The sequence below is a fragment of the Perca fluviatilis genome, chromosome 18 (assembly GCF_010015445.1).
Source record: "Perca fluviatilis chromosome 18, GENO_Pfluv_1.0, whole genome shotgun sequence".
Classification (NCBI taxonomy): domain Eukaryota; kingdom Metazoa; phylum Chordata; class Actinopteri; order Perciformes; family Percidae; genus Perca; species Perca fluviatilis.
In genome coordinates this window covers 16,765,219-16,779,935 of record NC_053129.1, presented here as the reverse complement: position 1 = coordinate 16,779,935, position 14,717 = coordinate 16,765,219, and the positions used below count along the sequence as shown (strand labels likewise).

The window sequence follows — 14,717 nt, the reverse complement described above, 5'->3', positions numbered from 1 at the left end:
TCTTTACATATTAATTTATTTGAAATGAGTTGCAATGCAATGTGGGCACAAATACTTGCACCATTACAGTCAATAACATGGTTACAAAACCGAACATTTACATAATAAATTAATATACTGCAGTACCACATGAGACAGTAAACATAAAACCCCAAACTGAGGAATTATATTGCATTAAAAACAAAAAGGAGTTGGTTTAATGTACAAAATATTTCAGGCATTTACAAAGGCAGCCTCTTTTTCTGTTGCTTGTTTTGTTGTACGTATATAAATATAAATCTCTAAATTGTCGTTACACTGATATGTCGCTAATAAGAGACCAGGACAAGGGGTTCTGGCCTGAGACGGGATCCAGATCCTCCTACTTCCAAGCTGACCGCCATTTCATTATAAAACTAAAAAGATGATTTAAGCTTTTGTAAGATCAGGATCAAATCGAGGGATGTTTTTCTCTAAGTGACTTGTGTGTTTCACGGACACACAACTTCTGATGTTTAACTTTGCCCTTTTTGATATCTTCTTAACAGTTTAAATGTAATGCTTATTTGCTTTGCGTTTTTCTGCATTCTACTGCGACATGCACTTGTCCCTTTTAGTGTGATATTAATATGTCTGTAAACAACAAATTAATCATTATTAGAAATGTGTTTGCAGCAGTAAAGTGCATGTAGCACATGCTAGGTTGTGAATGTTTGCAAAGCTGGCAACAGTAGAAACAACAGTTACATATAAATAGTAAATATAGAGCTATAAGCTTTTGTCTCCTTTAAAAAAGAATAAAATGGACCCCTCAAATTTAAGCAACCCTTTGTGCAATCTTACCCAACATCCATGAACTTTATCACACCCCTTCGGCATCTTCCTATGCCCTTATCTTCTGTGAAACATGCCTAAAAAGTTTAACCAGTAAAAGTAGATTGCCTTTTCAGAGTTTCACCTTCTCCTCCATATTAACGCATTTTTTAATAAATCAAAGCCGGTAGATGTTACAACTGCATCTACGCTATCGTCACAAGACTGCTACACCAAGCGGATGCTACTGTGCCGTTTAATTGCTAACTACACTACTAATCAGAGTCTAGAACTTTAAGCATTATATTGTGTTTCAACAAATCACGACATAAATCAACATCTGTAATGCTACCCTGGTTTAGTCAAGAGGCTACCGTGATTGCCTCCACTGGCTCGTCCAGGTATTTAGAGAAATTTGTTAAAAGAAAAAAGTGCAGCAAAGTTGAAGTCTAGCTAATACAAAGGTTACCAGAAACATACAAAGACTCAGGAATGTCAGTACCTTTCAGAACAGGATTTTAAACTACTAACACTGATGATCGTACCTGAGAGCTAGACTAGACCTGATCTGACAGTGTGTGGTGCACCTGTAGCAGCTGGTGATCTGAACCTTTAGTGTACCAACTGACCTGCAGTGCTAGACCGGTGGTATGGGCTTTTAAAGGGGTGCTCCAGTGATTTAGTATTGCACTACCATGATGTGTGGAGACTCGCAAGAGGCGATCAAAATTGATTAGGCAGAGGCTGAGATATTCTAAGTTTTAGTCTCTAGTATGGGGCAAGCTCCAAATACACTGGATCCTACAATTCCCATAATGCAACTCGATAGTGTATTTCTCATTTGACCCACATCTTTTCAAAACTCCACGCACTGAGTTTTTAACAAAGGCTTTCAGTTATAAATTTGTAGTCTCAAGTCCAAGCCGAGATGACCCTTATGACATCATCATGACATCATCAGGGTCAACTTCTCAACTTTGACAAAACTCCTCCAGAGCTGCAGACGGCATTATACAACCGTTTTACAGGCTGAGCAGTAATCTGTATGATGTGTAAACTGAATGTAATGTGTAAAATCAGTGGAGTACCCCTTAAAGGTGGTTTAAGTTATCATGCTCACGATGATTAATAAGGTTAATAGATGGATGCATGACAACAATTCCTCATGCGGACATGTTTTGGCACCACTAGCTAAAGCTTATAAGCCTCATCTAACACTAATCTAGTGAGACGTACTCTTAAGTATCAACCACATATTCCACTACTACATGACCAGATCACAGACAGACTAAAGTGCTACCACAACATTTCCACAACAGTTTAAGGGTTAACAGATAGAGAAAACCCAACAACTTATAACAGAAGCTTAACTACACAATTTAAAAACCTATCATAATCTTATTGACATTATTTATCCTAATGACACGACCAGCTGGGTCATTTTCTACTAATGCAAATATGTTATGCGAGGTATTTTCAGACTCATGTAATGACGACTCCTGGGGAAGTGATAAAGTTGTTGGGGTCGGCGGTCACTATTTGAGGGCTCAGAGGTCAATGGACAGCATTTACAAAATGATGTTGCAGTGTGGTCACAAAAGGTGGCTACTGGTAAATCCCTAATCTCACTACAAACAATTCCTTCTCTGAAAATATGCTTTATATGTTTGTTCATCCAGCTATTACCTTCTTAAGTCATTTGAACTTTTTTTTTCTTCCCTTTTTCAAAAAGTAAAAAGATCCAAAAACTGTGCAATTTCTCTTATTCGTATACAAAATATTTCATTTTAACATTCAACTATCAGCCAAAATTGAGCATAAACCCAAAACCAACATGCAAAGACGGGTAAACCTACGATTTCAAAGTTAAAGGGTTTGCTCTTTAATCTTTAGCAGGCAGAGTTTTCAACCCCCGAGACATTATATGCAATCAATCAGCAAATGCCATTAAAGCGAAGGTTTTCATACAGGAAACACAGGATTTATGCTCAATACCACGACCAGCCTGGCCTGGATTCCCCCAGGATTTGTTTTTCCCCCCCGTCAGGCTTGAGCTACACTGATGCAAATGCATTCGATTTACAAAACTGGACTGCGTATTCCCCTCACACAGGCCTGCTGATGAAGCCCATGGAATTAAAATATACCCCTGGCCCTTGTCAATTCAAGAGCCACTGGCTAATCAGGAAGTGAGGTGTTCAGACTAATACTGATTACTGGCATCCACAGACAAGTCATCATGCAGTCAGGAGTTACCGGTTTGTATCACTCAGGCATTAAAAAGTTAAAACATTACATATGAAAAGAACTATACAGACCAAGGAGGTTATATTTAGAGTTAAAACTGTAAGAACAACAACAGTGGCAGATAAAAAAAAAAAAAAGCCACAAGGAAAGAAAGTCTATGGTTTGAAAGAAAGAAAAAAAAAGAAAGAAGGAGAAAGGAAGATTTTGAATCCATTATCTGGGTTCTTCCAGATTACCAGAACCCTCTTCTGATGGTCCAATGAATGGTTCTGGAAACAGGAGGCTTTCCTTTGGCTTTACGTGGGACAAAGCACTGTGAAGAGAACAGAGAACAGCGTATGATCAATGGTGCCTTTGATGCCCATTGTGGCAGATGAAGGAGAGCTGGGAATTATGGAAGAGCAACTACCACGGGGGAAAGAATTTGGGGTGAGAAAAGAGAAGAGACTGGTGAGATGAACAGCTGCTACTACAAGCTCGCAGTAAAAGGGGAATTATGTGCATATTCATATGTTTCAGGGTAGGGGTAGTGCAGCCAGAAGCACTGCACAGCACAATAGGCACTACAGCGAAGAGCGAGTGAGGGAAGACTGCTGCTTTAAAAAGGGAAGGAAAGTGAAACTACGTACTGAGAGAGAGAGAGAAAAAGAAAAAAATGGCGTTTGACAGGGCTCTGAATAGAAGGCTGCAGGTGAAGAGTCTGTGTTAATGTATCAGTGCCTCACAAACCTCAGTTTCCACTGCTCTCATACCAGAGCTACCCAGAGGACAATGCAGCAGACGAAAGACAAGGAAGGTACAGGTCAACAATGAAGGGTGGCAAAAAAAAAAGAAGCTTTTTTTCCCCCTCCCTCTAAGTAATGTGTCTAATCTGTGTTGAGTGCTACTTTTCTCTGTGGCATCCTGTTTGATGTTTTCTACCGTCTGCTTCCCTGAAAATAAAGAATTTTGTGCCTCTTTCAAACACCAGGGGGCAAGACGTCTAAATGTCAGCTGGAACCGACAAACTAGAGTCAACTGGCTGTGACACAGACCTCTGAATATAAGTCACTTTTAGGAAAGTTTTCAAGGCTTTGAGGTTTTTTTTTTTACATTACTGCTATGAACCAACTTGACATGACTGTAGTTGCTCCGATTTTCACCCCGCTCACTGATATCAAACATTATGGAGAAGCAGTTAAAAATGGTCGACGGCTGTGTGTTTACCTTTGAGAATGTAGTCTGTTAGCAGGGCAGGAACCTTCTCACTGTCATCCCTCATGGCGTGGAGGACTATCGAGGAGAAAGCACATTGCATTTTGAAAACATAAAAACATGCATTGAGGCAAAACGAAGAATTAAAAAACACAAAAAAAACTTGAAAACAAACCTGCAGAGACTACTAAATCTAATTTTGTCATTATGGTCCAGTTAGTGTATATGTGTGTGTGTGTGTGTGTGTGTGTGTGTGTGTGTGTGTGTGTGTCAGAGGTTGCGTTAGACTTTCTAATTGTCCCTTATTCTAACGGACAGGGTTGTAAAGATTCCAGAATAATATATTATTACCCTTTCATTTAATTTTTTTTTAAATAGTTAATATACAGAACAAGCTGATAGATTATGCATGTATAAAGGCATGGACAGAAAAGATGAACAGAGACGCCGACCGTGCAGTCACTCTTCATGTCAACACCAAACAAAGCAGATATAGGACTTTCATTTTCTGCAGCGACAGCGGAAGCCACTAAAAACACTGCAGCCATTGTGACATGACAATTTTGGGGCATTTTAAAGAAACTTTGGACACTCATCTGCCGTGATATCAGCAACATTTGTTGATCTCTGGCCTCTCTGGTCGACCTTCCACTGCAGAGTGGGCGCAGTTAGGGCTGGGCGATATAGAGAAAATCAGATCTCACGATATTCTTGATCAAATACCTCGATATCGATATTACGGTGATATTCTAGGGTTGACAATTGGTGCTTTAACAAAATATGTTCAAACTTAGATTTTAGATAAATAATCATCAAAGTGGGGAAAAGGCAAATAATAGAACAGCTAGAACAGTCTGGTGAGTTTTAGAAAAGTAGATTACTTTACTGTAATGCAGCCTTTAAAACCAGGAAAAGACAACATTTAAGTCATATCACGATTTTACGATATCCAAAATCTAGGACGATATATAGTCTCAAATCACGATATCGATATATGGCCCAGCCCTAGGCGCAGTTACAGTTTACAGATTGCCTCATTCAAGTTATCAGGTTCCCTATTAGCGTTGGGAGTCAGCTGGAAAAAACTGACACCAGAAAGTTGTTCAGAGTGACTCTTAGCGCATGCTCTGCTGCAACAGCACTCACCGACCTCGCCTGGCACGCCTCGTTTTTGTAAGTGTGCTATAACATACAGCGTTGGGACAAAGAATTTCCCCTTGGGGACAATGAAGTCTAAATCCAAAATATTTGCCAAATAGGTGCTTTAGGTAAGCTCTCCTGACTCCTGCTACTCTGTGCTGCTAGCTAAAGATATTTAGTCAATGACAGAAAATATTGGGTTAACGTGACCTCTGGTGTGTGTGATTCGGTGAGGGTGCCGATACACTTACTCTTTGTGAGGATCTGGAGGTCTTCTACCACCGGGGAGCCAGCTTTCTTCTCATAAGGGATTACTGTGGTTAGGTACTGGAAAAAAAAAAAAAAGATCATGTAAGACACAGTGAATGAATGCGGTTACACATGCAGGTGGACAATATTTCCTTTGTACACTCTTCTATTTTAATCTTAAACATGCTGTAAAAGAGTGATAAAATATGATGTCATGAAGGTCAACATGTGAACATATGATAAACAACAGGCTTGTATGGGACTGGTAGTTGGTTTTAACATTTAAGAGACCTAATAGAGTAAATGTTTACTGATGCAAGCTAAAGAAAGCAATGATTATGCAACTAGGGCTGCAACTAACGATTATTTCCATACTCGATTCATCTGTTGATTTTTTTTGCGATTATTTGATTAGTTGTTTGGTCTATAAAATGTCAGAAAATGGTGAAAAATGTGGATCAGTGTTCCCCAAAAGCCCAAGATGACATCCTCAAATGTCTTGTTTTGTCCACAACTCAAAGATATTCAGTTTGCTATCACAGAGGAAAGAAGAAACTAGAAAATATTCACATTTAAGAAGCTGGAATCAAAGAATTTTTACTTTTATCTTAAAAAATTACTCAAACCGACTAATCGATTATCAAAATAGTTGGCGATTCATTTAAGAGTTGACAACTAATCGATTAATCTTTGCAGCTCTATATGCAACCGTGTCTTCTTGGCTTAAAACAAAGGAATACATAAAAAGACAAGTGACAGACAGAAATTAAGTTATAAAAAAAAAAAAAAAAAAAGGATAAAGACATTAAAATCAACCACAAAGAGAAATCTGATGAAAGAAATGACTGAACATATGACACCAAACGCCAGCAGTAGCTGTAGAGAAGAAAACATGCCAGTGGTAAAAAGGAAAAGAAAAGCACAGAGGCATATCGGCAAAGAATAAACATGCGAGTCGAAAGGAAGAGCAGGGGCACCTGTTTGTCCCCTCCTGTGTTGCCAAAAGTTTGACGGAGGCCATTTTGAATGACATTGGAGAGTCCCTCCAGAGTGAGGAGCTAAAAGGAGCGAGAGAAAGGAGGAAAAAAAAGAGAGTGAAGAGAGATAGGGAGGCTCCTATATTAAGGGAGAAAAAAGGTTTGGCACAAACCGTTCATGCTGAAGTGAAAGCAGCTCCCCCACGCAAACTGTCAGGCCATGCATCTACTTTGAAGAAGTGTGTGGCTGTGCACGTGTGTCTCTATTTCACTGATCGTCACTATAATCATGCATTCAGGGCATATGTTTTCATCTTTGTCTATGCCTCCCACGCCGTGCCACCACATGACTCACCGTGCCTGGTATGTGCGTGCTGGCGGTCCTCTGGCCGTTGGGCCCGATTGTAGTCGTACTTCGGATTTTCTTCTTCTTCCGCAGCAGCTCGCGGTGCTCCTTCTGTCTGTTCTGCACGTCGATCAACAGCGAGATGAAGCTGTTCTTCACCTATTTTAAGACAACATTATTCATGCTAGTTTTTAGGATCAAACTGCATTTGAACTTTTCGATTTTTCTTCTTTGTACATGTAATGCTCTTAGAGAAATCAATTTTTTTTTTGCACAGTGACTGTCATGACATTGAAAAGCAAATTACATTGTGAAACAGCTGCCAGCGATTCACTGACCTCTGACCAGCCTACACAACGCTGGGAGCACTGCGGTCTGTTCCCACGACACAACAGATGTTCAAACGCCCGTGCTTTCTTCACATCAAAACTAACATTTAAAATAGTCTTTACAACCAAGCATTACTGTGGAATGGTCTGGCCGATTGGGACTTTAAAGTTGGCCGAGTGCTGTTAATAATTTGGTCATTTTTGGACTGTTTTTTTTTTTTTCAGCTTTTCACAAACTCAGCAGACACAGATGCGGTTCATGTTGTGGTAACGATGAGGCGACACAGTTAAGAAGATAAAATAACAATCTACCTCCTTTTCATAGTCGAGTTCGTCTCGCAGGGCCAGAGCCTGGATCAGCTCTTCGCTGTAGCGGCGGATGGCCGTCTCCACTTCCTCCAGAGTCTCGGTTAGTTCAGACACAGACAGCTGACGCAGCCCTGAGGATGGTGTGTAGACAGATCAGGAAGAAGTAGTATATTTAAGTTATTGTTGTGTATGGGTTTGTGTGAAAGCACTGTATGTTTGATGAGTACTCAGCATGACCGGATGGCTGTTTGAAGGTGAATTACTTTGAATGGAGCACGCAAAATTAGAATGTCCAATACTAATGGGCACTTTTATGTAGTGGCTTCCAATACTACCATCAGTTAAATATCACATGCTCTCAACAAACAACCTTATCATAACTGCAATGAAGACACTTAAGGCATGTGTGAAAATCTCCCTTTAAAAGAGATGGATCAAAGGTGGAAGTTATGAGAATTTCAGGAGAAAGTCTGGTGTCTCATCTTACACTGTAATCACGCCGAGCACAGTGTAAATATTGTGTGTACACTTAATGACACTCATTATGCGCTGTCTAATATGTTAAACACACAACATATTGTAGTTAATATACTGCATGCAGATATCTGAAACAGAATCTATAGCCTTGAGGCAAACACGGTGCAAATGCTCAGTCTACACCAGCCTGGCACTAAAAAAAATTGTGTCCAAGCCAAATATATGCTGTTGATTATATAACATGTAGGAACAACGTAAGTGCTGTCCGTTTGTATTTGTTACACATTATGTAAGAATGTTATTGCATTTGTGTGGCCGTTTCTTCATGTTCCAGACAGCGCGACCCATTACACTTCATTGAGTGATTTAGATAACTGTCAAATGGCATTAGAGTGTGAGACAACACTGCTGTCTCACAAGGGAGAGAGCACAAACGACATTAAAAGTTTTATTCTCTGCTTGTAAACGTACACGACGGCAGCGGTACTCACGGTCCTCGTAGCTGGTGTTGGAGCCGGAGCGTTTCAGGGCGTGGAGGTCCTGAGAGAGCATGGACAGGTCGGACTGTGAGGGACTCTCATCGTCCTCTGGGTCTGGAGATTCCTGCATCATCTCCTCTATCTCCTCGATCACCTAAAAAAAAAAAAACACCAACCACACACGCACATACGTTCACATGTGTATGGTACTGCTTTTTTAATTTCTACATGTTGTGAATTTGTTTTTTATAGGTTTAAGTAAGTGTGTTTGGAACTATGTGACAGTGTTTTCTGTGTTGGATTTATTGTCATTGAGATGAGGTTTGTCATTTTGCAGCTGCCCTGTCAGAGAAAATAAAGTTTGACAAGATTAAGACTGTTCCAGTCTGACATACATATCTCACCTAGGCCTGTCACAATAACAAATTTTGCTGGACGATAAGTTGTCCCAGAAATGATTGCGATAAACGATAATATTGCGGTTCTGGTACCATTTTCATCTAATATAATGATAATGGCATAATAACGCAGATACACCTTTTCAAAGATCCATCAACTTTTATTTCTAAAGAATATTTAATACTGGAACTGGAAGACATTTTAAATATCCACAATAAATGAAAAAACTAAAAACAAAAACAATACATAAACTGGACTCTTAGTCTCTGTTAACAAAAAATGCACTGGAATAAAAACCAAACACAACCAAAAACAATAAATAAAATGGAAATTTTTCCCGCCTCGATAATTTCCATTTAAAAATGATCGAGCTCATTTTTATTTATCATGCGATTAATTGATTTATTGCATATTGCGACAGGCCTTATCTCACCAGAGCTGATGTTTGTGTAAGACACATGACGAGCATCGGGGATGGATACACTCAAACCAAATGTATGTGTCACATCATCACACTAGTCTGTTGTGAGTAGTGACATCATTAGATGTTTAGAGATACAACAGTCTCAATTACCTTCACCGGAATGTAACCAGCAAACAGTGAGCAATAAGTTCATTTTTCAAGGTTGCTATTTTGGTTCTACTGAGTTCAGTCTGTTTGTAGTTTGCCCCTGTGACAACTATTTTAGATAGAAAGGGTTAACAAAAGCTTCCCAGGAAGACATATTCCAACCAGAACCTTGACATTTGTGTACGTGTGTGCAATGCATGAAGCCAAAAACCTGAACATGCTGTAAACATTAAGATGTGCTAAAAAACACATTACTGAACAAACAGGATGGACTTTAGCACAATTACTTGGCTAAGCTTAGGCTAGTTAGTAAAGAAGAGGAGAAAAAGAAGCAGTTTTCTCTCTCTTTTTTTTTTAAGATTATTTTTTGGGGCTTTTCCCTTTATTAAGTAGTGACAGTGGATGAAAGTGGGAGAGAGATGGGTGACACGCAGCAAAGGGCAGCAGGTCAGATTCAAACCCGCGCCGCTGCAGGACTCAGCTGACACGGGGCGAACCATCTTACTGGGTGAGCTAGAGGCCGCCCCAGCAGTTCTCTCTTTGTCACATCTGTTTTAGTGTGAACCAGGAATTTGCAAATTATGCAAGTATGTGGCATATATGAAAGGCCCCAAACACAGGAACTTAAGTAGCTTCCAGTAAAATATGCAATTTGCAGTGCAAATGTATTTACATTTCACATTCACTTTACTTGCCGCCTCCTTAAGAATCCTAAAAAGCTCCCAGCCCTGTGTTTTTATGAATGACAGTTTCCAAAACAACCAAGTGAATGCAACACATGCCGCTGTGCGTGTGAAAGCCTACCTGTTCGGCTGTGAAGAGCGGCTCGTCGTTGATGCAGGAGACGATGATTGAGTGCATATCCATCTGCTCCCTGAGCTCCTCGTCGTCAGACAGATCCAGAGATTGGTTATCCAACTTCTGTCCATCGGGGAAGGAGGGGAGAGATTTAAGAGGGAGAGACAGAAAGAGAGAGACAACTTGGATGGGACAACAAACAGGTGGTTAAGCAGATTGAGGGGCAAACTGCTTACATTTGTTTCTTGGCTCTTCTGCTGCAAGGTTCAAAAACAGGGTGGGATTATTGAAATGTAGCTTGTGCGTTTACTGTGTGCTTAAAATATTACACTAAAGGATTGTGTGTGTGTATGTGTGCGTGTCTCTATGGTACCTCATGCTCAGTGATGTTGAGGGTGGGCAGGTGTAGGGAGCGAGTGTGCGATGTCTTCCAGTCCACAGCCATCACGTTGCCATAATTATCTGTCAGAGCGTTCCACACTCTGGAGTAAAGCAAGAGGGGTTCATGAATTCTTTATATATTTTTTTTAGGTTTGGAGAATAACACAATGGTACGAGAGACATAATAAAGTTGTGAATAATGGACAAAATGATAAGTGAAGCGTTTTCAACCCACAGCAGAAAAGACAGCCCGTTTCCTTCTCTTTGTACTGTGACACAGCATTACTCTGCAGAGATTAATGTCCTGCTCTCTGACCAACCACTCACCACTTCAGTGTTCCTTAACAACTCCTTAATCACATGGCATTTTTTTTTTTCAGTAAACATTCTCTGGTGAGAAACATTGACGCATATGCGGTAGCTCCAACCTTAAAGCAATGGTCTGCAACGTTTTGGTAACACATACGCAATTCATTTCTGTAGGAACCGTGCGTTTAGATCATTAGAGTCTTTTTGGAAGTTTGCTGATAATATTGGCTGATTTAGAAACAGTGGCATCATTACAATAACAGACTGTTGAATGTTTGCAATACTCTGCAGCATGCATGATGGCAGAGAAGACATCACAGCTCATGCAATTTATATATATATATATATATATATATATATATATATATATATATATATATATATATCTGAATTATTTTATAGTGGGTAGTTATTAGAAGAGTATGGTTCAGGATGATTTAATATATCCTGATGGATTAATTAAAAGGATATGTGCCATTTTATAAATCTTAACAATATAGTAAACTACCCCTTCATGTTGAAAACAAAACTAACAATTGTAGGCATTGGGCATGTTTTCAAACACTGACAGGAAATCTGGTCTGTGCAGAATATTAAATTAATCCAAGTGCATGTGCAAGTCACTGTACTTATTCCTGGTGACTGCTGCGAGCGAGGATGGATGCTGTGACCCCATGTGTCAGAGTGGCTATGCATCGTCATATCCTCTCTCTCACACACACACACACACACACACACACACACACACACACACACACACACTCACACAGACAAGTGTTTACATAACTGGCATGTTTCCCCTGAATGCTCGTGCACAGCTTTGGGAGTGGGGGGCTGAGGAATTGTTCTAAATAGGGCAACGGCTGGCAGGATGCATTTTTTGTGCCTCAAGCAATGACACTGTGTTGGGCACGTGGGTGCATGCCAAAATGCACGATTAGCTTCACTGAGAACATTTACATTCTAAAAACGAGGCCGGTCTAGATTTCAAGGGACCAATCTTCCTGTTTCTACCTCGACACTGCCAATTTGTTTAAATTTACTTGCTTGAATATATTTATGTGGATGCTGCTTCATTTCGCACACATATAATCCACATGCACGAGTTGGCTTTAACACAAACACATTTTTATTTCTCAATTCACACCCACACATGCACATGCACCCATTTCCTCCTTGTTGTCCCCGTTGTTCGCCTCAGCCATGCTCTTCCTGGAGAACTAGTTAAGCGGCTGGGCACGTCCTGCAAAAGTGCAGTCATCCAGAAAAGACTCTCACTGAGCTTGGCGCTGCTCTTTGGGCTTAACCAGGCTGACATCCAATTATTCTATTCCCTCCTTCCTCTGTTTCTTTACCTACAACAACTATAGACGCTTCTCTCCCTGTCTCACCAACCCTCTTGCATCCCCCTAAACATTTAGAGCACCATTAACTGTGAGACCGTTACTGTTTTTGTAACTGTCACAAGCTCTCAACTACTGTATTTATGACAGTTAAGTGTACATGTCCAAGTTTTAGTAACAAAATCTCCAGTTAGAAACCCAAGGTCCTCATTCTCATGTCCAAGTAACCAGCTCCGAGTCCAAGATGACGTCTACGAGTGTCTTGTTTTGTCTCATCAACAGTCAAAACCCCAAAGATATTCATTTAAAAATGATATATGAAGCAATAAAAGCTATAAACAGAGAAAAACAGCAATTTGAGATGCTGAATTTTAGGAGCAAGCCATTTTTGATAGATAAATGACTGAATCAATGAATGGCTATTCATTTTCTGTCTATTGAATAATCAATGTATTGACTAAATGTTGCTCTGTAGCTGATTAAAAAAAATAAAGATCATTCATTGCAACTCTAAACCAATGCTTTTTAAGCGTGTGTGACATTTTAGGGGGATTCTGCCATCATAATGCTGTCAAACATTATAGACTCGGCGCTACTCTTCTTCATCCCAGTAAAGGTTACATAAACAAAAGATCTCAGTACATGATGGTAGTCTTCGGTGATGGAGTCCCAGGTCCAATATTCAAGTAAAGCACTTTTGAATGGACATGACTAACTTGGTAGAGAAGGGGAAGCTTACATCCATTATGTGATTAGATCTAACAATGTCACCATGTTGCAATTTCACATGCAGAAGAAAGCAGAAGGCAAGAGGAGGGTGATTTACGCAGCCCACACAACCATGCAGTTACAGTGACGTCCATGATTTGTGTGGGATTAATGTGACTAACTGCTGGGAAGTAATAGCAGCGTGTTGGCATGTGAATGTGTAGTTGTGACATTTGAGTGTATCTAACAACTGCTGAAGACCTCCGACTGAGATAGCAAGGGCTGCTAAAGTGGTTGCAGAACCGATGCTCACAGTGTAACCTTTCAGAAAGTAACGATCGCATGTATGAAACACGACATGTTGGGTTTGTTTGCTGTAAGATGAACAGCAGGGCTCCTAAAAGCCAAGTCAAACAGGTTTTGTCTCAAATATCAAAAGGAGCAGCAGCAAGTGTGCAGGGAGCAACAGCCAATTACTTAACGTTACTCTCAATATACACTTTATGGATCAGTGATTTAATAGCGAACATCAACCAATTTAGCATGGAATGAAGTACTGGTAACGTGGCATGAGCCCTCCCCTCTCCTTCGCTGCGCGCACACACAAAAACAAACTCTTGATTCATCCCTTCAAGGACCCAACAGTCAAAATATGTTGACACTTTGTATTTGTCATTTGTAACATTGCGCGTATTGTTGCTTCTACAGTTGTGAAAGTCAACTAGCTAACGTTACGTTAGCCACATGATGAAACACATTTTGTTGTAATACGACTGAAAGTGTTTGCTTCGCAAACATGCACTAGCTACTTGGCTAAACTTTGGACGGCACTGATTGCAGCATCATCAACGTTTGGTTAGCCTGGTGAGGCTAACGCGGCTAGCTAGCTAGCTAAGAGATTAAAAGTTAGCTAGCGTAAATAAAACACCCATGAAATTCACACTCACTCGTCGTCTTTCAAGTAACTATCCTCTGTGATGGGTTTAATGGGGGCTATGTTTTCTGTCGTGCTGTTGTAGTTTCGGAAACACACTGTCAGCTTCTCGTCGAAGTCGTGGACGAGGTCCTCCATCGATTTGAAGCTGCAGATCTCCCCGGAGAAACTGTTGTCCAGGTCTGAGAAATCGTCTAGGCCCGACGAAGGATCGCTTACGTTTGAGTTCAGCTGGTCCAGCTGGTCGGCCGACGCCGAGGACGGCTTGAACTCGTTAAAATCCTGCCAGTCCTCATCGAAGTGGGCTAACGGCGCCGCCATGACTGCCGTAGGAGCTCTGTTGACAGCCAGTTAGACCCCTCGATGGTGCTCTGTTCTCGGCTTCTAGACACTGGACTAGACGGGGAGGCGGGAGAGAGAGAGAGAGAGGGGGGGGGGCGGACCACTGTGACGTCAGTTTGGACGCCCCTCCCTTTCAGATGGAGCAAAACAAACCCATGTCAGCTGGGTTTCCATTTATGGTTTCTATAATGGATCTGATTGCTATGCTGTTTATATAAGCCTTAACGCTGTCACTCAAAACGGATCTGCACTCTAATAGGCTATATTTATAAATGCAGTTTAGAAAAGCAGCCCATACATCTTGCATCACTTCTGCAGTAAAGGCAAACTCATTGCTTTGCTAAATCAGGAGTGTCTCTCTCGAGGCTCTTCAATTCAAAACAGCCTAGAGCC

General features: G+C 40.6%; 1 protein-coding gene across 6 annotated transcripts; it reads right to left on the bottom strand.

The window, feature by feature from the left end:
- Positions 1-14,391, bottom strand: si:ch211-57i17.1 (uncharacterized protein LOC565010 homolog). Of its 6 annotated transcripts, none has more exons than XM_039781862.1 (12): positions 13,996-14,391; positions 10,681-10,789; positions 10,544-10,564; positions 10,314-10,430; positions 8,552-8,693; positions 7,587-7,714; positions 6,955-7,104; positions 6,600-6,680; positions 5,625-5,700; positions 4,246-4,311; positions 3,769-3,796; positions 1-3,352 (listed from the first exon to the last, which is right to left on the bottom strand). In XM_039781862.1, the coding sequence occupies exons 1-11, from the start codon at positions 14,301-14,303 to the stop codon at positions 3,786-3,788; spliced, it is 1,209 nt and encodes a 402-aa protein (XP_039637796.1). In that variant the 5' UTR covers positions 14,304-14,391; the 3' UTR covers positions 1-3,352; positions 3,769-3,785. The 6 variants fall into 6 exon arrangements, 5 of the variants coding, with proteins under 5 accessions (XP_039637796.1, XP_039637795.1, XP_039637798.1 ...); XR_005636928.1 differs by having other exon boundaries at positions 3,335-3,352; positions 3,669-3,796; XM_039781861.1 differs by lacking the exon at positions 3,769-3,796.
- Between the last annotated feature and the right edge of the window lie 326 nt (positions 14,392-14,717).